A 26,059-nucleotide genomic window follows, 5' to 3' on the forward strand; every position below is an offset into this window, starting at 1 on the left:
TCGTCCACTATTTGTTTTCGATGGAGACGAGCTTGAGAGTTGTTGAAGCTGCAATCTTCTCGTTCCATCACACGGCTCTCTTTTGTCTTGTTAATGGTAGAATGACTGACTCTCAGGAAGCGAGTGGCTTTAGGCAGAACACCTCGGCGCTGATCTGTCCTTGTGGGCATGATATTTGTGTTGTAGCTCCACTGGTTACGGGTGACCCCTTGGGATTTTGATGTTGGGGTAAATGTCGATGATGTTAGATCAAGAACTGTTGTCGTTTTATAGAGTATTAAACGCCTAAGGTAGGTTTACTATGCATGCAGAGACATACGTGAAAGTTGGAGGTAAATAGCTATGGAGGAATCACCATATCCTCACAACATGAAGATGAAGCAAGTTTATGTGAAACATCTCTGACTAATGATGAAGGGTGCAAGCCTTAAACGTTGGCTATGTTTCTTTATCTTTGCTATATAAAGTACATTGCTTGACCTACTAAGTTTCTCCAGCATTGTTTTTACTTCAACCACGTGTCTGCAAGTTTTCCTATTTTACTTCACAAGTATTCAGGGATATCCACAGAGCCATTGATTGACTGAGGGAACTGAGGAGTGCTGGTGAGAGGAATTTTGGGTTAGTCCCGGACAGACCTTCCTTTAAAGTTAGGAAACAATGTGTGCCATTGCACTGCTGAGAATATTTTTAAATGCCAGTTTGTGGCCAGAAGGGGTGGTGGAAATTTGCAGGTTAAGTATAGATGTTTAAGAGCTACCACTTCGTCTATGCATGGATAGTTGAAATACCGCGTTATTGAGATAGCTGCTACATCAATAACAGGCTACTTCAATTATCCATACAAAAACAAGGTTAGTATTAAAAGAATCAAAGAGGAGGGAGATTTTTAAGTGCATTCAAGAGAACATTTTACCTGTACATTTCTGGTCAATTTTTAAGACCTATATTGGGGATATAAACATCCTAGCTAAAACAGAATATTACCAGGAATCACTCGGGTGAAATAAAAACATTGACCACACTTTTTCATCCACTGATGCTGCTGGATCTATTGAGTTCCTCCCGCAGATTTTGTTGAACCGAAATAAAAACATATCCGACAAAGGTTCTGGGCCAGAAATGTCAAGTTTCTCTTTTCATAGATGCTGCCAGGTCTACTCAGTGTTTCTGGTTTTATCTCCAGTTTCCATCATTTGCAAATTATTATCATCAGTCCAGTGAAACTTTGTTGCAACTCTATGACTGTAATTCACTCCATTATTAAGCATATCTATCCTTGAGTTTGGGAGTTCCAATCAGTAAACAAATTATACTTTTAATCTCACCAGGGCCTTTTTTAGTTGGGGCTGATGTCTCATACCCAAATTGACATTCATTAAAAGGATAAGGTACTATTTGCTTTTCTGACTGTTTGCCAGACCTGCAAGCTAACCTCATTGATTTAATTTACAAGAATACCTATGCCTCTTTGATCACAACTTCTTTTGATCTCTCATTAAAAACATACTGTGCATTTCTGTTTATTTGCTATCCTGGACATGATTTTTTTCTGCATGCGATTTATTTTTCCCACATTATATTCTAGCTGGAATATGAAGTGGTTCTGAGTAAACTAGTGTATCTAAAGTTGGACAGATCTCCTGATCCTTTTGGAATGCATCCCAGGATACTGAAAGAAATGGTAGAAGTTATAGTAGAAGCATTTGTGATAATTTACCAAAATTCTCTCAACAGGTCCCAGTAGATTGGAAGACAGCAAATGCCACACAGCTTTTTTTTTTAGAAAGTATGTAGGCAAAAGGCAGATTCAGATAGTGAGCTTAACATAGACAGTCAGGAAAGTGCTTGAAGGTATCATCAAGAAAAAAAATAGCAAGACACTGGATATAATTTGTCCCATCAGTCAAACTTGAATCAGTAAGGGCCGGTACTATTTAACAAATTTACTGGTGTTTGGGTTATAACTAAGCATAGTGGAAAGTGTTGAATAGGTGGATGTTTTATACTTTGATTTCCAGAAGGCGTTCAATAAGGCACCATATAAAAGACTTGAACACAAGATAATGATGAGTATAGTTGGGGATATTAGCATGGATAGATGATCAGTTAACTTATTAGAAGGCAGAGATTTGGGACAAATGAATGTTTCTCTGGTAGGCAGTGGTGAGTAGAGTGCCGCAGTGGTCAGTGTTGGGCCCACTATTCATGATATACATTAATGATTTAGAAGAGGGGAACTGAATACAGCATTTGCTGATGACACTAAACTGCGTGAACAAGCAAATTGTGCAATGTCTGCAGAGAGATTTGAATAGGTTAAAGTAGGCAAGGATCTGGCAGTTGGGGCACAATATTGGTAAATGAGAGGTCATCCATGTTGGGAGGTAAAATAGATCAGATAATTTAGTGATTCCCAAAGTAGGTGCTGCCACTCCCTCTTTGGGTGATGTATAGATTCAAGGGGGTGATGAGGGAAAAGGGGGCAGTGAGGAAAAAGGGGGTGCTCTGAGCTTTCAGTCTTGTTATTATTCAATCTGCTGCAAAGTTTAATGAAGACACCAGTGCAGTAATTTTCTGGCCAGACTCAGGGTAGCAATAGTGAGCAAAATAAACGGCGACAAGGTGTTCTCGCAAGAGCTGGTCTTGGTGGCCGCCTTGTTGCAGTGGCGTCACTAACCTCCACTCAGCGCTGCCACCAATTTGCCCTCGGTGCCACCACTAATCCGTGCCCCACTCAGCGCTGCCACTAATCCACTTCCCCCACTTAGCGCCACCACTAAATACCACCCGTTCAGCACATCACTAACCTGCTCCCTGCTTATCGCCGCCACCACCCTCCCCACCTCGTTCAATGCTGTTATATGGGGGGGTGCTCAGGATGTTGTCTGGAGCCCAGGGAGGCAGCAGCCCAAAAATATTTGGGAACCACTGATTTAAATAGTGAAAGATTGCAGCATGCTGTGCAGAGGGCTGCTTGAGCATGAAAAATATAAAAGTCTGATTACTTGTGCAACAGGTAAACAGAAAGCAAATGGAATGTTGGCCTTCATTGCTGGAAATGATTGAATTTAAGAGTGGAAAAGTTCTGCTGTAAAGGATACTGGTGAGACCACACCTGGAGTCTTGTACTTTCTTGGGAAAAGATATACTGGCTTGAGGTGGAGATGGTCACCTGGGACTGTGCTCATTGGAATTCAGAAGAAAGAGAGATCTTGGAGAAAGATAAAATTATGAAGGGAGAGTCTGGTTCGTGTTTTCCTGACTTCTCCTGAAGTCCACATTCATCTCCTTGGTTTTACTAATTTTGAGTGCAAGGTTGTTCGTGAGATACACTCAACTAACTGATTATCTCCCTCCTGTACATTTCCTTGTTGCCATTTGTGATTCTGATGTCATTGCCAAATTTGTAGATTACATTATAATGATGCCTAACCTCACAGTCATGGGGGTAGAGCAAATAGAGCAGTGGGCTAAGCATGCATCCTTGAGGTGCATCTGTGTTCATTGTCAGAGAGGAGAAGACATTGTTTCCAATGACTATGGTCTTCTGATGAGGAAGTCAAGTATCCAGTTGCAGAGTGGGGTGCAGAGGCCCAGGATATGGAGCTTGTTGACCAGCACTGAGGGAATAATGGCAATGAAGGCTGACCTGAAGTTGATTATCCAGATTATAACAGAGAGTAGAGTGCCAATGAGATAGCATCTGCTGTTGACCTGCTGTGATGACAGGCAAATTCAAGTGGGTCTATTTCCTTCCTGAGACAGGAGTTGATTTGCTCCATTACCAACCTCTCAAAGCACTTCATAGTAGATGTAACACCACCACTGATAGTGGTTTAGGCAAGTCATCTTGCTTTTTTTTTGGGCACTGATGAATTGGATGTTTGATTGAAGGATGTGGGGACCTCAGACTCCAGTATAGAACTGTCCAGCACAATATGGGCCTTTTAGCTCACAATGATGTGTAAACCCATACAAATCTACTCCATGATCAATCTAACCTTTCCCTTCCTCATAGGATTAAGGAAAAGCCTAAGGCGTTCTATGCTTACGTGAAGAAAAGGATGACGAGAGTGAAGGTAGGGCCACTTAAGAATAAAGGAGCCAATGTGTGCCTGGAGGCAGAGGAGGTTGGGGAGTTACTAATTGAATGCCTTCAGTATTCACCAGAGAAAATTACCTTGGTCAAGGTGAGGTCAGAATAGAACAAATTTATATGCTGGATCATGTTGAGATTAAGAAAGAGGAAATGCTGGATCTTCTTCAAAACATAAGGAATGATAAGTCTCCAGGACCAGATGAGATATACCAGGTTGCTATGGGAAGGGAGGGAAGATATTGCTGGGACTCTGGCAATAATCTTTGCATCCTTCTTGACCACAGGGGAGGTGCCAGAGGATTGGAGAATGACAAATATGGTCCCTTTGTTTAAAAATAGTAATGGTGAGAACCAAGGGATTGATATATCAGTGAATCTTAGATCAGTGGTCAGCAAACTAGTGGAGAGGATTCGTAACGACAGGATTTATGAACATTTAGAAAAGTACCGTTTTCTCAGGGATAGCATGGCTTTGTGAAAGGAGAGTTGTGCTTCACAAGCTTAACTGAGATTTTTCAGGAACTGAAAAAGGAAATTGATGAAAGTAAATGTGGCATAAATGGATTTTGATAAAGCATGTGACAAGGTCCCCAGTGGGGTACATGATCAGATAGTCATGAGGTGTGGGATCCATGGAACCTTGGTGTGTCGCTACAGGATTTGCTTGCCTATAGAAAGCAGAGAGTAGTAGTGGAAAGTATTCTGCCTGGAGGTTAGTGGCTAGTGGAGTTAAAGGTAAAGGTTCCATTATTGTCATGTAATACTATTTTTTTATAGAATATAACATACATGAAATTCTTTAAATTTGTATACCATAAGGAAGACAGTTGCTACTTTTGTCCAGCGCCCCTCACAAAAATTAGGCCCCAGAGAGGATTGAACTCGCAACTCCTGATTTACAAGACTGAGCTATCAAGGTTCCATAGGGATCTGTTCTGGGACCCCCTGTTCCTTGTGATTTTTTAATATATATACAAAAATGACATGGACAAAGAAGTAGAGGGATGGGTCAGTAAATTTGCTGTTGATAAGAAGGCTGGAAGCGTGAATGGTGTTGAAGGCTGTCGTAGGTTACAACAGGATATAGAGCTGGTTGGAAAAGTGGCAGAATAGATGAGAGGTGCTGTATTTTGGCAGGTCAAACTTGAAGGCAGAGTACCTGGTCAATGGTTGGATAATAATATTCATTATTGAGGGGAATAGCCACAGGAGATTTACCAGGATGTTGTCTAAATTGGAACATATGTCTTGAGTCAGGGTTAGCAAAGCTGAGGCTTTTCTCTTTAAAGCAAAGGATGAGAGGCGACTTAATAACAGTCTACAAGATTATGAGAGGCATGGTTAGCAGCTTTTTCCAGGACAGGATTAGCAAGCACCAGAATACTATGCACCCACTGCCTATTCCCTTTCCCTCTCCTGACACTTATCCAACTACCTGCCTGCCACATCCTGTGTGACTGCCCTCCAATAACTCCTCTCTATTAACCCCTCTGCTTCCCAAATGATCCAGAGTTTATAACAATAACTGCACAGAAACAGGCCAATTTGGCCCTTCTAGTCCGCACTGATCCAAGTACCCTCCTCTAATCCCACTTACCAGCACTCTGCCCATATCCCTCCATCCCTCTCCCATCCATATACTTAACCAACTCTTTCTTAAATTACAAAATTAACCCTGCCTCCACCACCTTTCCCGGAAGCCCATTCCACACAGTAACCACTCTCTGAGTCAAGAAGTTCCCCCTCATGTTAATCCTAAACCTTTGCCCGTCAACTTTCAACCCATGACCGCTTGTATCCATCTCTCCTACTCTCAATGGGAAAACCCTTTCCCCATTAACTCTATCTATCCCTCTCATTATCTTAAATCCCCTCTCAGCCTTCTACGTTCCAAGGAATAAAGACCTAATTTGCACAAACTTTCCTTGTATTCCAGATACTGAAACCTAGGCAACATTTTTGTAACTCTTCTCTGCACTCTCTCTATCTTGTTAATACCCTTCCTATAAATCGGTGACCACAACTGCCCACAGTACTCTAAATTTGGCCTCACCAATGCCTTGTACAGTTTCATCATTACTTCCCAACTCCTATATTCTATGCACTGATTTATATAGGCAAGCATACTAAAGGCCTTCTTCGCCACCCTATCCACATGTGCTCCTACCTTCAGAGAACAATGCACCATTATTCCTAGATCTTTCTGCTCCACTGCATTCTTCAATGCCCTCCCATTTACCACATATGTCTTTCTTTGATTATTCTTTCCAAAATGAAGCACCTCACACTTATCAGCATTAAACTCCATCTGCCATCTTTCTGCCCACTCCTCTAAGCAGTTTAAATCCCTCTGCAATCTTTGAAAACCCTCTTCATCATCCACAATTCCCCCTATTTTAGTATCATCTGCATATTTACTAATCCAATTTACCACCCCATCCTCCAGATCATTATATATGATAAACAGCAATGGTCCCAATACCGAACCCTGAGGAACCCTTGTCACCGGCCTCCATCCTGACAAACAATTATCTACTACTACTCTCTGGCACCTTCCTTCCAGCCACTGTTGAATCCATTTGACTATCTCCAAATTAATACCCAAGGACTTAGCCTTCCTAATTAACCTCCCATGCAGAACCTTATCGAAGGCCTTACTGAAGTCCACATAGACAAAATCCACTGCTCTACCCTCATCAACATTCCTAGTCGCCTCTTCAAAAAATTCAACAAGATTGGTCAAACACGACCTTCCCTGCACAAATCAGTGTTGAATGTCCCTGATCAGACCTTGTCCCTCCATATACTATCTCTAAGAATCCTTTCCATCAATTTACCTACCACAGACGTCAAATTTACAGGCCGATAATTGCTAGGCTTGCTCCTCGAACCCTTTTTAAACAAAGGAACCACATGCGCAACATGCCAATCCTCTGGCACTATACCCATCTCTAATGACATTTGAAAAATCACTGCCAGAGCCTCCACTATTTCCTCACTAACTTATCTCAAGATCCTGGGGAAAATCCTGTCAGGACCTGGAGACTGATCCATCTTTATATGTTTTAAAAGCTCCAGTCTACCTCTTTCTTAATCACTATAGTCTCCATCAAGCGCTGAAGAGCTGGCTCTGAATGGGCAACTAAAGCGGCATCATCTGCAAAGAGTAGTTCACGGACAAGTTTCTCTTGTGTCTTGGTGTGAGCTTGCAGGCGCCTCAGATTGAAGAGACTGCCATCCGTGCGGTACCGGATGTAAACAGCGTCTTCATTGTTGGGGTCTTTCATGGCTTGGTTCAGCATCATGCTGAAGAAGATTGAAAAGAGGGTTGGTGCGAGAACACAGCCTTGCTTCACGCCATTGTTAATGGAGAAGGGTTCAGAGAGCTCATTGCTGTATCTGACCCGACCTTGTTGGTTTTCGTGCAGTTGGATAATCATGTTGAGGAACTTTGGGGGACATCCGATGCGCTCTAGTATTTGCCAAAGCCCTTTCCTGCTCACGGTGTCGAAGGCTTTGGTGAGGTCAACAAAGGCTTGACGTCCTGCTTTGCGGAAACTGCCAAAATGTTTGGCCTGGAAGTCAGCCTGAAGAAAACTGAGGTCCTCCATCAGCCAGCTCCCCACCATGACTACCAGCCCCCCCACATCTCCATCGGGCACACAAAACTCAAAACGGTCAACCAGTTTACCTATCTCGGCTGCACCATTTCATCAGATGCAAGGATCGACAATGAGATAGACAACAGACTCGCCAAGGCAAATAGCGCCTTTGGAAGACTACACAAAAGAGTCTGGAAAAACAACCAACTGAAAAACCTCACAAAGATAAGCGTATACAGAGCCGTTGTCATACCCACACTCCTGTTCGGCTCCGAATCATGGGTCCTCTACCGGCACCACCTACGGCTCCTAGAACGCTTCCACCAGCGTTGTCTCCGCTCCATCCTCAACATCCATTGGAGCGCTCACACCCCTAACGTCGAGGTACTCGAGATGGCAGAGGTCGACAGCATCGAGTCCACGCTGCTGAAGATCCAGCTGCGCTGGATGGGTCACGTCTCCAGAATGGAGGACCATCGCCTTCCCAAGATCGTATTATATGGCGAGCTCTCCACTGGCCACCGTGACAGAGGTGCACCAAAGAAAAGGTACAAGGACTGCCTAAAGAAATCTCTTGGTGCCTGCCACATTGACCACCGCCAGTGGGCTGATAACGCCTCAAACCGTGCATCTTGGCGCCTCACAGTTTGGCGGGCAGCAGCCTCCTTTGAAGAAGACCGCAGAGCCCACCTCACTGACAAAAGGCAAAGGAGGAAAAACCCAACACCCAACCCCAACCAACCAATTTTCCCTTGCAACTGCTGCAATCGTGTCTGCCTGTCCCGCATCGGACTGGTCAGCCACAAACGAGCCTGCAGCTGACGTGGACTTTTTTTACCCCCTCCATAAATCTTCGTCCGCGAAGCCAAGCCAAAGAGAAAGAGAATAGTCTCCATATATACCCCCCCTTTACTTCCTTTACCCTGCACAGTTCAATATCCTTCTCCTCAGTAAATACTGAGGAAAATAAATTGTTCAAGACCTCCCCCATTTCTTTTGGCTTCACACACATTTGTCCTTTCTGATTCTCTGTTGGACCAAATTTATTTCTCACTTTCCTTTTGCTATTTACATATTTGTAGAAATCCTTTGGATTTATTTTCACCCTGCTTGCTATAGCCACCTCATACCTTCTTTTAGCTTTTCTAGTTTCTTTCTTAAGATTATATTTACGTTCAATATAGTACCCAAACATCTTTTTTTTCCCATTTCTTATATTTATTGTAGTTCTTCCTCTTTTTCAAACCAAATTTCCAATATCCTTTGAGAACCATGACTCTCAAACTATTGACCTTATCTTTCCACCTAACAGATATATAAAGATTTTGTACACTTAAATCTCTCCTTTAAAAGACCTCCATTTCTCTATTACATCCTTCCCAGAAAACAAATTGTCCCAATCCACCCCTTGTAAATCCTTTCGCATCTCCTCAAACCTAGCTTTTCCCCACTCAAAAACCTCCTCTGAGCCCACACCTATCCTTTTCCATATTACCTTGAAGCTAATTGCACTATAATCACTGGACCGAAAATGCTCCCCCACACATACCTCTGTCACCTGACCCATCTCATTCCCCAACAATAAATCCAACACAGTTTATCTAGTTCCATTTCCCACACAGTTTACTTAGTTCCCTGTCCCTAACAGGGGTAGTTATTTGGGATACTGGATGTCTCACATCTGTAAGTGGAGCATTTCACTGCTCTGACTGCCATTTCCACCATTCATTGTGCAGTGACAAAGAAAGAATCCTTATCTGCTTTTACAGTAACCTCTCAAAACTAAGCCACAACACTTCTCCCTATACAGCACCTTCTCACTGCAAAGCTGCACCCAAAATCCTTACTTCATCTTACCAGCATCTTCTTACTGATGCTCCTATCTCTCTCTGAAGAGCTCCTGACTGTCCCAACCCCTGGGCTGCTTTTCCCCACTCCAGTGATGGCTGCTGTATTTGACCCTCACTTTATGTTATTGGGTGTCACCAATGAGCTAATTAACCAATCAATTATTAACTTGCAATTTGCAGATCTGCAACTTCTGGGGTCTTGGTCAGTGAAACATACCATCAAGTCCTGAGACAAACTTTCTTGGTACACTCTGTGCAAGTCCCATATCCTGGTCGGTGAAATTCACAGCAGGGAGCAGTTAAAAATGACTGCAAATACTCCAGCCTGTTGGTTTGGACAAGTTTTAAGGATGTGGCCAGATGCACTGTCTGGGGCAGATGTTTTCAGAGGGTTCACCCTCCTGAAGATTCTTATCATGTCAGCCACAGAAACTATGAGCACAGAGTTGCTGGAGCTATGGGGGCTTGTGAGGGTGGATCATTGTTTTCCCTTTCAAATTGAGTGTAGAAAGCATTAGCTAGTTCAGCGGAGCTAATAATGCTACCTTGTTTCGCCTTATAGAATGTGATGCCGTGCAGGCCCTGCTAATGTTTCCTTTGCATCCATCTGAGACATTTAAGATCTTGGAATGCCAAATTTCAAATCCAATTTGTGTTGATCACATTGGTGGTGGCCAGGAAGTGTAGAGCAGTTACCTGGAAGTCGGACTCTCATCTAGGCATTGTGTGTTGATATATGGAAATGCAGAGCTGCATTCCCTTGGATAAAATTACTTATAATCCAAGGAAAAATCTTAAAATCCTCCATTACATAGGTGCAAGGATATAGTGCGCCCCCACCACCCCCCTCCCCCCCCCTCGGTGCTTCGCTGCCTGCTCCCCCCTCCCACTTGTGCTTCCTTTTCAGGGGGGGGGGTCCATTCCAATCAGGCCAAGTCGAAATGAATGTAAGAGACCTGGAGGACAGATCCTGTGGTTAATTTGTTTTTCTTTTCTTTATCCTTTTTAATTTGTTTTTGTCTTCGGTTTGTGGTGTCTTGTTTTTTTTTAATGTTAAATAAGCATTTTTGCCTTTTCATGCAAGTTAAGTTTCTTTATTTAAACGGTAAATGTGTTTTTTTTTGTTATTGTTTTGTTGTGGGGGGTGGTTGGAATAAAACCAGACTCAGCAGAAGAAATGTAAATACACTTGATGAATGTAATTGGTGTACTGTAAGTTATTGGAACTATGTGAGTTTGGAAGAATTATAAAATATTCAAAAAAAAATCTTGGAATGGAAGCCTCATATTAGCCCCTTTCACACTTGTGTCCCACTAAATTGGCCATTCATTGTCTTGGGATAGGAATGGGGGTTTGGCTTTTGACATTTGACCACTCCTAACTGAGATACTGAACGCTTTCACACTTGAAAGGATCCATCCCTGGGGTTAGGAATGTTCTACCTTCTACCGGTGACAACATGACACACTGAGCAATGGTGGACCTGCCCTAAATCCTGGTCAATGTATTATGATCTTGTATTCAAACAAAATTAATCATGCCTAATTATAACATAATTAAGCTTTATGTACAGCACAGTATGAGCCCTTCAGCCCCTGTTGTTGATGTGCCCATTTATATAAACCTTTATAAGGAACCATGGGAAAGTGCGAGCAATAAATAGCAATAGTGCACAATTTAAACTGCGTGGGAAGATAGAGCTATCATGCACAATATAGAAATACCATGGCAAAAAACAATGGCAGACCTGCCCTCCCTGTGAGGGATTCTGGGAGGCCAGGTCTGCCATTGTTTTTTCATTATTGCTATTTATTTCCTCTGCAACTTTCCCACAGCAAAGTTTATACCTTCATTTTAATCTTCTTTCATGTTCCTGTACTCATGCAAAAACTTGTGTCATTTCAATCCCACCATGCAATTCCCCATTCTTCACTTTCCTGATTGCAATGCCGACGTTTTCAGACGCCAGGGATTGTACTAGAGGTCAAGGCTGTCAATTCCCAGCGTGATATGACATCATCTGATGCCAGCATTGAGATAATTTTCCTTTCACACTAGACACTTTGAAGGCCAATTAATTCCTGGCACCACTTGCAAGTGTGAAAGGGGCTACAGAAAACACATTCAGCAGAGGCAGAGAAACTGGAGAAATGGATTACATCCATACCAGACTTGCTGGGAAGAGATGTAGTTGCAGGAGTCAGTTTATGGGACAATTGTCCATCATCTGGGTGAATGCCAGAGTAGGCTCAAAAAATCAGATGGCTTTATCATCTGAATTGTCAGATGTACTATGTCAGACGTATTGCCGACAGCTGTGGCTGGGTCTAAGTGACATAACCTGCTACAAACCTTAATCCACTGATGTAGGAGACACCAAAGCTACACTTCCCAGATAAACTCAATGCTGCCTTCTACGCCTGATTCTATCATAACAAGGAGGAGCCACCACTGCGCACTCCCATATCCCATGATGATTCTCTCCTGTCCGTATCCGAGGATGATGACATGCGGGCTGCATTCAGGAGAGTGAATCCGAGGAAAACATCTGGTGCGGATGGAGTACCCAGCCGAGTATTTAAAAACTTGTGCTGGCCAACTTGCCAATGTATTCACCATACATCTCACTTGGGCAGGGCGTGGTACCCGCCTGTTTCAAACAGGTATCAATCATACTGCTACCCAGGAAGAGTGATAACCTGCCTAAATGACTGTCAATCAATGGCACTCACATCAACAGTGATGAAGTGTTTTGAAAAGCTGATGTTGAAGCAGATCAGTTCCTGCCTGAGAGGCGACATGGATCCATTCCAATTTGCTGAACTTAGCAACAGGTCATCTCACTGGCTCTACACAAAGCCCTGGAACATCTGGACAACAAAGATGCATACATCAGGATGCTCTTTATCAACTACAGTTCAACGTTTAACACATTATCCTCTCAAAATTGATCAGCAAACTCCAAGACCTGGAACTCAACACCCCACTGTGTAATTGGATCCTCGATTTCCTCACCTCCAGACAACAATCAGTGAGAATTGATAAGAATATCTCCATCAGTGCTGGAGCCACAGGGCTGCGTTCTTAGCCCCCTGCTCTACTAACTATATACCTATGGGTGTGTGACTCGGAAGAGCAACACCACCTTCTACAAATTTGCTGATGATCCCATGGTAGTGGGTTGTCTAAAGGAAGGGGATGAGTCAACGCACAGGAGGGAGGTTGAAAACTTGGCCGAAAAACCTTGCATTCAATGTGACCAAGAAGGGAAAAGCAGAGTTGTACCATCCAGTGATAATTGAGGGTCACTATCTCGGAGGATTTTTCCTGGACCCTACACACCAATGGCACTGTGAAGAAAGCACAACAGTGCCTCCACTTCCTCAGGTGTTTGCGGAGGCTTGATTTGACATCAGAAACCCTGGCAAATTTTTACAGATTTTTGGTGGAAAGTGTGCATCATAGTCTGGTATGGGTACACCAATACCCCTGACCGTAAAGCCCAGGCCATCACAGGTGAAACCCTCACCAGCATTGAGAAGATTTACAGGGAATGCTGCCGTCGGAGAGCAGCAGCAATCGTCAACGATCCACCCATCGCACGCTCTGTTCCCACTGCTTCCATCAGGAAAGAGGTACAGGAGCCACAAGACTCACACCACCAGGTCCAGGAGTAGCTGCTACCCCTCCACCATCAACCTCTTCAACAACAAACTCAATCATGGACTCATTTAAGAACTCTTACTTTTCCATTTTATTGATTATTTTTGTATTGCACAGTTTGTTTACATTTATTTGTCTACATGTATATGTTGAGTCTAGTTTTTTTTGCACTACCAGGAAGTGGTAATTCTGCTTCACCCATAGGAAAAAGAATCTCATTGATGTATGTGATGTCATGTATGTAGTCACATAATAAATCTGAAAGTCATCATGCACAGTCTCTGTTGATTGAACTCTATCAGTGATCGTTGTATTTCCCTTGTGACATATGGCACTAATTTCTTAATTTTGTACTTTTCCCTCAATAAAAATCGCAGTTTGACAACATTCCCCACAACATTTCCTGCCCCTTGTATCTTAATTCCACATAAACCTTGTGGTGATAAAGGTGGATAAGTGGTGAAGAAGGTGTTTGGAATGCTTCTCTTCATCAGTTAAGACAGTTAGTGCAGAAGCAGAAAGGTCAGGATGTTGGGGAGACTGCACTTGGAGTATTAGGTGCAATTTTGGTCATCCAGCTATCGGAAAGCTATTATTAAACTGGAAAGGGGTAGGAAAGATTCTTGAGAATGCCAATGGGACTTGGGGATCTTGAATTTATCTGGAAAGGTGGGCAGGCTGAGACTTTTCTCCCTGGAACATGGGTGGCTAAGAAGGGGTCTAATTAAGGTTTATAAAATCAAGATAGACCAAGACAAGGTAAATAGTAACAGTCTTTTACTCGGAGTGGGGGAGTCCAAAACTAGAGGCGTCGATCTAAGATGGATGAGAGGAAAGATTAAAGGGACACCTTCTTCACATAGTGGTTGATAGGTTTACAGAAAGAGCAGTCAAAGGAAATGATAGAAGCAGGTACAATTGTTATGTTCAAAAGGTATTTTTGAGGGTACATGGATATCGAGGGCTGTGACAGATACAAGCCAAAGGGGACTAACTTGATCAGCATGGATAAGATGGGCCAAAGGCCTACTGTATTGTAGAACTCTGACTATTCATTCCCTGAGCTGAGTTCTTCCTCATTTAACCCATTCCTTAATATAAAGACAATCATGTCTTTCCACTTTTCATACCTCTTCCAAATACTACTACCCACAAATATGAATTCTTAATCTTGATGATCACTTTGCAATCACTCATGGATAACAGTTATTAAATTCACCTATTTTGTAATGCATTCATATGATGAGATTGTTCAAACAATTTTCACTGAAGTGACTAATTGGAGGTTCTGTATGCTCTTACATTTCTATATAAGATTTAGAATTGCTCAGAAAAAGATAGGATCCCTTTAGGATCAAAATTGTCACCAGAAGAAGAACTATTATCAAGAAGATGAAGACAGATTTCTTCCTAATTGGGATCTAAGATCATTGGACAAAATGCAATTGCGCAATCAGTGTCATTGAGATATGCAGCTTGGAAATGGGCCTGTTGCCCAAGCTAGTCTCATTTTCCTTTGTACAACTCCTATCCTTTCCTATCCATATACCTGTCTAAAATCCTTTTTAAACATGAAAATTGTTCTGGCCTCTGGTTCAACTTCACATTTATTGTCATATGTACCGAGGTAGAGCAATAAAGTTAATTTTGCAAGCACTCCAGCTGGTTAATTCATATTACAGCAATAAAAACACAGTATAGTGTGCAGTTACAGGGAGAGATCAATTAGTACAAAGCAAAGGCAATATTATTTTGCTAGTGTTCAAAAGTATGCCACGTCCTCTGGCAGCTTGTTTGATATATCCACCACCCTCTTTGTCAAAACAAAAGACCCTCAGGTCCCTTTTAAATCTTTTCCCTCTCATCCTAAATCAACACACTCCAGTTTTTGAATCCCCTACCATGGGAAAAAGACTGAGACTACTGAATTAACTGTAACCCTCACAGGTTGAGAAAATCATAAGGTCTCCACTTAGTGGCATTGGCTCTGGGGATTACCCTAGCCTGACTTTATAAATCAAGCCTACTAGTCTCAGTAATATTCTTGAGAATCTTTTCTGCACCCTTTTCAGAGGCCTCGTTAAAGTCCATACAGTTGATGTCCACTGTCTTGCCCTCGTCAATCTTGGTCATCTCTTCAAAACCCAAATGAACTCAGCAGGTCTCACAGTGGCCATTGGAGGTCAAGATATATAACCAACATTTTGGGCCGGAGCCCTTCATCAAAGTATGCCAAAAGGCAGGGCCTCAAAATCATATTTTCCCATGCACAAAGCTCTCTTCAGAGAGGTGATGGATATCACATTGATAAAACAAATAGAACAATTCTGCTTAAAGAAACCTCTGGGGGGGATTTGAAAAAGGAAAGAGATGGTCAAATGGGATGTACTCACTTGGAAGCAGATATGCACAGTTGTGGTATGAATGAGCACTTAGATTCAGTCTTCATCAACTAATAGGATTCTCAGCAATGGGCTAGCTCATGCTGTTATGGCACAGTTTTGATGATCAGGGGTTTAGTGTCTGTAGAACTCTCATGGTTTCTTGTAACAGTTTATTTTGGGTACATCAGTTTCCTCCCATCTCCCAAAGACATATTAGTAGGACACAGTGAGTGAATGGCAGAGCCCTGGAGAGTACTGTTATCCAAAGACTTGGGCATACAAATGCACATCAATGTCAAAAAATGATGACATGTCAGTGCATATTTTTCAACTTTTTTCCCATTATATAATACTAATCTTCATTAATTAAAAACAAATCCCATGCAAGTTTCCAATGTAGCTTTTAATTATGATGGCCTTTTTGTATCAAATCCATCTCCATGATAAAATGCAAATGGAAAAAGTTCAGATGGATGTTTTGAAAGAGTCTGCTCCTGTTCACGTGTTGTCAGCTCCAAGTACATGTTCCTTATGGTCTTGCCTAAAGACCTTAGTCTACCCTTCGGCAATGTCACAGGGGATGATCAGCATTGGTAAGTTAGCCAAACATGTACCACCCTTTAACTGAGAGAGAGTTGATAATATAGGCATTCATTTAGTTCATTTAAGAAATTTAGAGTGTTATGGGTGTGAGATAGGGAAAAATGAAACTGTGTGGAGTAGGTTTCCATAAGTCAGCACTACATTGTGGGCTGAAGGGCCTCTGCTGTAATGTTTCTGTTCTTTTTTCAGCCCTTTGGGTGAGCTACAACATTGAAGAAAATGTGCCTCTCATAACTATTTCTGTATTTTGACTTTTCCAAATATTTTTTAACGACTATATAAAAAATAATGTTATCGTTAGGAGTTTTGTGAATCCAAAGTAGATCTGTTTCTTTGAGAATGATTGGATCCTTGGGTGTCAGTTCATTTATAAATATTTACTCTGGAACTATATTAAAAGGCAGAAAATTTATCACCATTTCAATTGTGCAATCTTGAAAGAATTTTTCTCTGTAAATTTAATTCTGTGAAACTTTCCTTTTATTTATAGGTCTCCAGAATGCTCAGAGGACTGTAGAGAGTGGCTTTTTTGAAGGGGTTTAAAGAGAATAAGAAACTGAGTGCCAATGCAGCAACACAGGCACCAGCCAGAACTAGTGGAAGGAAATCTTCCAGTCTTTGTATTCCCAACAGAACTGGTATTTGATGCAGAAGATCAGTCAACACACAAACAGGTGTTGACACTTTATAATCCTTATGAGTTTGCATTAAAATTTAAAGGTATATGTTCACCTTTTCAAAGATTTGTACTGAACATCTTTTAGTGGCAAGGCTGCTTTCATGTGCTAATACTTTCTCTTCTGTGGCTTTAGTTCTGTGCACTGCCCCAAACAAATATGTTGTTGTTGATGCTGCAGGTGCAGTGAAGCCTCAGTGCTGCGTTGACATGTAAGTAAAAAGAGTTTCTCATGTTAAACCAGCACTTTACTAGCGTCCTGAGATCTCGCTATTGTTTTTAGTGTTTGGTAGTTGCAAAGCTGTCACAGGAGTTGAAGTTTAATGGCAGAGTTAGATGCAGTAAAGGGCCTTTGATATCTTATTCACATCCTCAAGATGTCCCTGGGTGCACGGTCCCATGGTCAGTGCAAGGGTGCCAGATGGAGTTATCAAAATCTTGATCTGAATTAGAGATCACAAGATGTTGGAGCAGAAGAAGTAGGCCGATTGGCCCATCAAGTCTGCTCTGCCATTCTAATCATGAGCCGATCCACTCTCCCTCTCAGCTCCACTCCCCGGCTTTCTCCCTGTAACTCTTGATACCCTGTGTGATCAAATAACTGTCAACCTTCTACTTAAATACACCCAATGGCCTCGCTGCCATAGCCACCTGTGGCAACAACTTCCACAGACACACAACCCTCTGATGAAAGAAAATGTTCCACATCTGTTTTAAATTGATTCCCTTTTATCCTGATGTTATGCCTCTTGTCCGAGAATCCCCTAACATGGGAAACATCCTTACCACTTCTACTTAATCCAGGCCTTTCACATTCCTCTCATCCTTCTGTGCTACAACGGGTACAGTCCAATAGCCAACAATTGTTCCTCATATGCTAACCCTTTCATTCCTGGTATCATCCCAGTAAATCTCCTCTGAACCCTCTCCACTACCAGCACGTCTTTTCTCGAATAAGGCACCAAAAACTGTACACAGTACTCCAAGTACTCACAGGAAAAAGGAATCTCAGGGTTGTATGTCATGTCATGTATGTACTCTGACAATAAATCTGAAAGTGGAGTCTCACCATTACATCCCTGCTCTTGTATGTCATTCCTCTAGAAATGAATGCCAACATTCTTCACCACCAACTCAATCTGGAGGTCAAACTTTAGTGCATCTTGTACAAGGACTCCCAAGTCCCTTTGCACCTTGGAATTTTGAATTTTCTCCCATCTAAATAATAGTCTGCTCATATATTTCTTCTACCAAAGTGCATGACCGTACACTTTTCAACATTGTATTTCACCTGCCACCTCTTTGCCTGTTCTCCTCATCTATACAAGTCTCTCTGCTGCCTTTTGGTATCCTCAGCTCTACCTCCCCTACCATCTATTTTGGTATCTGCAAATTTAGCTACAAAGCTATCTATTCCATTATCCATGTCATTTATATACATCATAAAAAGAAGTGGCCCCAATATGCTACTTGTGACCTCTTCAAAAAATTGCAAAAGGTTTGTCAGACATGATTTTCCTTTAAGGAGAAACTTGGGCCTATCTTTTCATGCACCTCCAGGTATTCTGTAACCTTATCCTTGACAATTGACTCCAACAACTTCCCAACCACTGACATCAGGCTAATTGGTCTATAATTTCCTTTCTGCTGCTTTGCTCCCTTCTTAAATAGCAGAGTGACATTCATGATCTTAAGTCCACCAGAATCTATTGATTCCTGGAAGATCATTACCAATGTCTCCACAATCTACAACTACCTCCTTCAGAACCCATGGATGCATTCCATCCAGTTTGGGAGACTTATCTACCCTAAGGCTATTTAGATTCCCAAGTACCTTCTCTCTATGATCTTGACCACATTCAATTCTCTTCCGAGAGAGTCATGAGAATTCAGTCTGCTACTAATATCTTCCACAGTGAAGACTGATCCAAAACATTCATTCAGTTCCATTGTTATTTCCTAGTCTCCCATTGCAATTTCACCAGTGTCATTTTCTATTGGTCCTATGTCTACTTTGGTTACTCTTTGTATGCTAACCTCTTTTCATAATTGATCTTTTCCTTCCCAATCACCATCTTAGTTGACTATGTGCATTCCCTCTGTAATTTTCTCCATTTGTTTTTTTAACATCTGAGATAAGATTCTGTAGTGTCTGCCATGGCAGAGCTACAGAATAACGAGACGTCCACACGGTGAGAGGGTGAACCAGTAAAATTATTGTTTGAATTCACTGTGTTGCGCAAAGGGGATGCCCACTTCCCATGATGTGTGTGCTGACTTCCGAAAGTGACATCAGCATCGCGGCGTCACTCCTTGGGCGGCAATACGCCACCCGGAAGCAGGGAGTTCCCTTAGTCCACATGTGGTGTCAACCGCGGGTTTCTCGGTAGTGAAGGGGGACCCGTGCCATCTTGGTTGGCTGACTGGTGTGGCGATTTGGTCTGTCTAACTGCACAGTCACTTGGTCCACTACACCACTGCCACCCCCCATCCCCCCAAGAATGGCAGCTGTCCCCTTTGCAGGTTAACACAGTCTCTGGATTGTTGGCCTCTGTGTCTGACCTGGGGGTCCGGGGCTGGAAGGTCAGAGTCCAGGTCTGCTCCCTTGTGGCGGTCGATTGTGAATCTGTCCTGTTAGCCGCCAATGTTCAGTCTAAACATGACACAGTCTCTCTGCAGCACTTTGAATGGGCCTTCATATGTACACTGTTCCTTGTTGTCCTCTCCACACGAAGACCTAGTGGGTGGACTGCATGTCCATGGGGACATGGCTGGGCGGCGATCCATGTCAAGACAGTGGTTGGGGGGGGTGGTGGGCATTCACCTGCTTGCACCCTCAACCTCTGGAGGACGTCTAAGGCACTGGGCTGTGGGCTTGGTGAGTGGGAAACCATACACCTCTGGGGATAAGGCTGGCAGGTCCTCCTTCAGTGCTGTGCAGATGCCTAAGAGCACCCATGGGAGCTCATCCACCCAATTCAGGCCTTGCAGTCAGGCTTTCAAGGCTGCCTTCAGGTGGCGGTGGAAACGCTCAACCAGGCCATTTGCTTGAGGATGATAGGCCGTGGTGTTGTGTACTCAAGGAGGTTAACTGTGCCCATCGGTCCGAGGTGATGTGGGTCAGACTCCAAAATGCGCAACCCAGGTGGATAAGAAGGCTCTGGCACACATCTCTGTTGCACGTGGGTATGCGTATGTCCTCCGGCCAGTAAGTACAATGGTCAATTGTCGTGAACAGGTACCGCATGCCCTGGCTCATGGGGAGGGGGCCAACAATGTATATGTGCTTGAAACAGCGCTGTACCAGCTCAAAGGTCTGAAGTGGGGCTTTCATGTGTCTGTGTACCTTGGCATGTTGGCACTGCAAGCAAGTTCTGGTCCTCAGGGTCGCGTCTCGGCGGATGCCCTGCCACACGAACTTGTTGGTCAACAGGCAGACCGTGGACCTTATGGAGGGGTGGGACAGGCCATGGATCTGGTTGAAAACCTGCCATTGCCAAGTCGCGGGTAGGATGGGTCTGGGAAACCCTGAGGAGACGTCGCACAGGAGGGACGGGCCTCCTGGTGAGGGGCAGAAATCGCTGACCTTCAGGCTGGTGATGGCAGTCCGGTAGGCCTGGACATCTGCATCCTCTGTCTCGTCCTTGGCCAGCTGGGTGACGTAGAGCCCTCCTGAGGTTGTGGAAATCATGGGTCTAGACAGCCTGTCAGCCACCACATTGGCATCTGGAGGTGTTTACTGAAGAAGGCAAGGGGCACCAGTGCTCATCGACCCATCACTCCAGCACTGCGCGTACAACGCCCACTGCTCTGTCTGACGTGTCTGTTGAGTCTGGATGCGCCTGCACTGTGGCCCTTGCCAGTGCCACCTTAGTGGTATTGAATGCTCCTGTGGTATCCGGTATCCACTGGAACATCTTGTCGCCGAACTTGAGATTGAACAGAGGCTGCATGAGAGAGGCCGTCCCAGTAGGAAGCAATGATAGAAGTTTACCATCTCCAGGATCTCCTGAAAGCCTTTGGTCATGCTCAGCTTGGGGAAGTTTTGGCCTTGGTTTGCTGAGCTTGTCTTGTGGGAGGTGCTGGGCCTGCACTGGGGACCCGGCAGTCTCGATGTGGTGCTCCACGCCATGTGGTGGATTGGACTCATGAAAGTTGGGTGCTAGCAAGGCCGGGTACTTGGTTAATAGGTGGGCATACTCATCTTGGTCCAGGGCATGAATCCCTAACGGCAGAGAAGGGCACTGCTGCAGGGTGAGTGGGAAAGACTGAAACACAGTAGCGTTCACCAACCGGCATCTTATGTCCACCAGAAATTCGTGTGGCCGTAGGAAGTCTGCTCCAGGTTGGGCCTGTCCCACGGCCGTGATTGTGCACTTACACTGGAAAACAGTGTCTGCGGCGTGGATTGTGACCAGGTGGGTTCTGTAGCTCGGGATGGAGGATCCATTGGCCACTTGCAGGGAGAGGCCCTTGGGGTTGTGTCTGACCTCGAAATGTCAGTGAGACGAGGCTGATTTCTGTACCCGTGCAAACTAGGAAGTCCCTCTTCGTCAGTTTGTCTCTGAGGTAGAGTAGGCCTTTAAGAGCGCCAACCGCCAAGGCCATTATCGACGGCCGGCTTGCCCGTTTCCTGTTGTTGGTGGTTGGGTAGGATGACGGGGGGAGCGGCATTGCAGGGAATTTTTGCCCCATCTTTGGTGGTAAAAACTGTATTTGCTTTGCTTCTCTGTGCACCTGTCGCATTGCGGTTGTGCCACGGCCACTGTTAGGTTTCCCGGCAGGCTGGTTGAGTCGGCGGCGCCGACTGTGTAGATGGGCTACACATGGATGGAGCTCTGCTGTGGGGTGCAGAAAAGCCTGTTTGCCTCGTTGGCTACCAGGTGTGGACTATTCCCGTGATGTGGAACTTGGACTCAGCCAGTTGCAGCCAGCTCCTGGGCTGGTTTGCCCAAAAGGGCAGCAAATGCACGGTCACTGCGTTGGTCGCAGCCGTTGTGACTATAATAGTAGCGGTATCTTACATCCTGTTTTGTTCGATACCATCGGGGTCACTACTGTTGCATCTGCAACAGCAGAGCTACAGAATAAAGAGATGTCCACACGGTGCGAGCGTGAACCAGTAAAGTGATTTTATTGTTTGAATTCACCACGTTGTGCAAAGGGGACTCCCACTTCCGATGACATGTGTGCCTGCTTCCGGAAGTGATGTAAGCACGTCACAACGTCAATCCTTGGCCGGCGGTACGCCAACCGGAAGCGGGGAGTTCCCTTAGACCACACGTGGCGTCAACCGCAGGCTTCTCCTTGGTAGTGAAGGGTCCACTCCATATTGAGTCGACTGGCTGGTGTGATGATTCAGCCCGTCTAACCACATGGTCGCTCAGTCTGCTACAATTCAAAAATTACCAGAGTAAAACAGTAAATGTGCAGACAATGGAATATTTGAGCTGTTATGGTGGTAGTGTTTATTTTTTTGGTCAACTTATCCTTTTTTTTATTGGTTGTTTTTTTTTGGGGTGCTCTCATTTCGCAGTTCGAACTTTCAACAATGCTTTTACTGAAGTGTGTTATTCCCTCTCCAGTGTTATTCGCCATAGAGATGTGCGGCCTTGTCACTATGGTGTCATAGACAAATTCCGACTTCAAGTTTCTGAGCAAAGCCAGCGGAAAGCACTGGGTAAAAAGGAAGTGATTTCCATTCTCCTTCCATCTACAAAAGAGCAGGAGCGAAAGGAGGAGGAAGACAAACACATTAAGGAGCATTTGGCTGAGGCAGTATTTTTTGAACAGACTTCATTCCAGCAGGGTAAGAATGTTACTGTTGTTTTACCTCTACTCTGCTGCCAAGGGACAGAAAGGCAGTATGCTTAAGGGGAAGATAAAGATTGTGAAAAAATAAGACAGTTATGATGAAAAAGGAGGTTGGCAGAAGGGTGGAAGTCCAAGATGGCAACTCAAGCGAACTATGAATGTCAACAGTAATCGAGGATGGAACCCAAAGGGAATGAGTGGAGGTGGGGTGGAAAAAGGCATTACATTTTTTGAAGGGGTTGGGAGGTGGCAGAGGGAGAACAAAAATAGTTCCATGGAGGAGAGGGGATTCGTTACCTGAAATGGAAACTTTGTTGTTCATGTCATTGGCCTGCAGATGGCCCAGGTGGAACATGAGGTGTTATTCCTCCAGTTTACAGTGAACCTTATTCTGGCAATGGAAACTGCTCAGGACAAACAGATCAGAGTGGGAATGGGAGTTGAAATGGTATGCAACTGGATGCTCAGGATGGCCATTGAGGACAGAACATTGATGTTTAGTATTTAGTTTCCTCAATGTAGAGCAAGCCGGATCAAGATCACAAATGCAGTAGATGAGGTTAGAGGAGATGCACATGAATCTGTGTCTAACCTGGAAGAGTTTTTAGGTTCCTGAATGGATGTGAGGGAGGAGGTGTAAGCGCAAGTGTTGCACCTTCTGCAACAGCAAGGGTAAGTACTAAGGCTCATGAAGAAGTGGGTAGGGAGAGATGAGCAGACAAGGGAGTGACAGAGAGCTCAATCCCTGTGGAAAATGAAAAGGGGTAGGGAGGGGTAGACATGTCTGGTGATCAGGTCAAGTTGCAGCTGTGGGCATGACAGTATGATGTGTTGAGTACAGAGCCAGTGGGGTGAGAGATGAGAGCAAGGGTATTTCAATCTTTGATCTGTTTAAGGTGTGAGTGGAACATCTGTGGGTGGAACATCTTCCACTCTCACATCTGTGGGTGAGAGTGGAACTCCAAGAAACAGAGAAAATGGCTCTGTTGACCACAGCAGATTGGAAACTGAGTTCTCTGAAAATGGAGGACATTTCAATTGCGCTGGAATGAAAGGTCTCGTCTTGACAGCACCTAGAAAGTATCCTGTCCAGACACACCACATCTTGGTACAGGAAGTGTATTAACCTTTTCATTCATAGAACAGTATAGCATAGAAAAAGGCCTTTTGTTCCTTCTAGTTAATGCTGACTATTACTGTCAAGTCCCACTGATCTGTATCTTCCTGGACCATATCCCTCCCATCCATGTACCTGTCCAAATTGTTCTTAAATATCAAAATTGAACCTGCATTTACCAATTTAGCTGACCGCTCGTTCCACACCCCCACTACTTTCTGTGTGAATAAGTTCCCTGAACGTTCCCTTTAAACTTTTCCCTTTTCAACCTTAACCCATGTCCTCTCGTTTTTATCTCTCCTCACTTCCATAGACTCCACCAGTTTGTTGAGTAAATACAGATCCAGATAAACCCATTTAAGATCTTCCCCATCTCTTCTGGCTCCATACATAGCCGACCACTCTGATCTTCTAAAGGACCAATTTTGTCCTTATTATCCCTTTGCTTGTAGCGAGTGGTGCAGTGAACAAAGCACAACAGAAGTCATCTGCGACCTGAACCACAGAATTTTTTTTAATGGGACCTTCGCAGCAGTTTAAATAAATAGTAGGCACGCTATCACCATCACCTGACCCTGGAAGTCACACACCACCCAGAATCCTTTGTGTCCCCCAGCCACCGGGAACTCGAGATCCTGTGGGGGCCTGCAACTATGGATGCTGGTTTGATAATGGAGTGGCGCGGTTTGCCATATGCACTTAATATATCTGTAGAAGCCTATTGGATTGCCTGCTAAAGCAACTTATTTTAGTTCTAATTACTTTCTGCACTGACTGCCTCTTCACACAAGATGTACAAAATCACACATGATATAGGAGCAGAAGTAGGTCGATAGGCCCATCAATTCTACTCCGCCATTCTTATCATGAGCTGATCCATCCTCCTACTTAGCCCACTCCCTGGCTTTCTCCCTGTAACTTTTGATGACCTGACTTCTTCTTTGGCTTGGCTTCGCGGACGAAGATTTATGGAGGGGGTAAATGTCCACGTCAGCTGCAGGCTCGTTTGTGACTGACAAGTCCGATGCGGGACTAATCAAATACATGTAAATCTCCGTCTTAAATACACCCAATGACTTCACAATAAGTTCCACAGGCTCATGGCACTCTGACTTAAGAATTTTTTCCACATCTCCGTTTTAAATTGACACCCTTTTATCCTGATGTTATGCCCTCTTGTCCGAGAATCCCCTACCATTGGAAACATCCTTACCAATTCTACTCAGTCCAGGGCTTTCAGCATTCAAAATGCCTCTGAGGTCCCCCCTCATCCTTCTGTACTCCCAACAAGTGCAGTCCAAGAGCTGACAATCGTTCCTCATTATATTAACCCTTTCATTCATGATATAATTCTAGTAAATCTTCTCTAAACTCTCTTTTTTCAAATACGTCACCTAAAACTGTACAAGGTGATAGGACTCATCGGTGCTTTGTAGAGTCTCAACATTACATCCCTGCTCTTGAATATTATCCCTCAAGAAATGAATGCCAACATTGCATCAACCTTTCGGGTATCCTGCATGAGGACTCTCAAGCCCCTTTGCACCTCGGAATTTTGAATGTTCACCCCATCAAAAGAATAGTCTGCCTGTCTATTTCTTCTACAAAAGTGCATGACCAAACACTTTCCCACATTGTACATCATTTGCCACTTATTTCCCCATTTTCCTAATTTATCCAAGTCTCTCTGCAGCCATTTTGGATCCTCAGCACCACCTCCGCTACCACCTATTTTGGTATCATCTGAAAAGTGAGACACAAAGCCATCTATTATATAATCCAAATCATTTGTATACAATGCAAAAAGAAGCCGCCCCAACACCGAACCCTGCAGAACACTACTGGTAACTGGTAGCCAACCAAAATAGCATCCCATTATTCCTACACTCTGTTTTCTGCTGACCAACCAATGGTCTAGCCATGCTAGAATCCTTCCTGTAATTCTGTGGGCTCTCATCTTGTTTAGTACCCTCATGTGACACCTTGTCGAAGGCCTTTTGAAAGTCCAAATACACTGCATCTCCCCTGTCTCTCCTATTTGTGATCTCTTAAAAAAAAAATGGCAATAGATTTGTCAGACCATGTTGACTTGGACCTATCTATTCATGCACCTCCAGGTATTCTGAACCTCATCCTTGACAATAGACTCCAACAGCCTTCCAACCACCAACATCAGGCTAATAGGTCTATAATTTCCTTTCTGCTCCCTTGCTCCCTTCTTAAAACAGCTGAGTGACATTTGTGATC

At 43.9% G+C, this 26,059-nt stretch overlaps 1 protein-coding gene across 3 annotated transcripts in view; it reads left to right on the plus strand.

The window, feature by feature from the left end:
• The window catches only part of mospd1 (motile sperm domain containing 1), a 42,208-nt gene that overhangs the window by 840 nt on the left and 15,309 nt on the right, over positions 1-26,059 (plus strand). For 2 of the 3 annotated variants that reach the window (XM_069893572.1, XM_069893571.1), the window contains exons 2-4: positions 16,696-16,925; positions 17,018-17,093; positions 22,467-22,690. In XM_069893572.1, coding sequence (XP_069749673.1) covers positions 16,772-16,925; positions 17,018-17,093; positions 22,467-22,690 — 454 coding nt within the window. In that variant the 5' untranslated portion in view covers positions 16,696-16,771. Of the gene's footprint in view, positions 1-4,021; positions 4,083-16,695; positions 16,926-17,017; positions 17,094-22,466; positions 22,691-26,059 lie in introns of all 3 variants that reach the window. The other variant, XM_069893570.1, reaches the window with a different exon arrangement.

The sequence above is a fragment of the Narcine bancroftii genome, chromosome 8 (genome assembly GCF_036971445.1).
Source record: "Narcine bancroftii isolate sNarBan1 chromosome 8, sNarBan1.hap1, whole genome shotgun sequence".
Classification (NCBI taxonomy): domain Eukaryota; kingdom Metazoa; phylum Chordata; class Chondrichthyes; order Torpediniformes; family Narcinidae; genus Narcine; species Narcine bancroftii.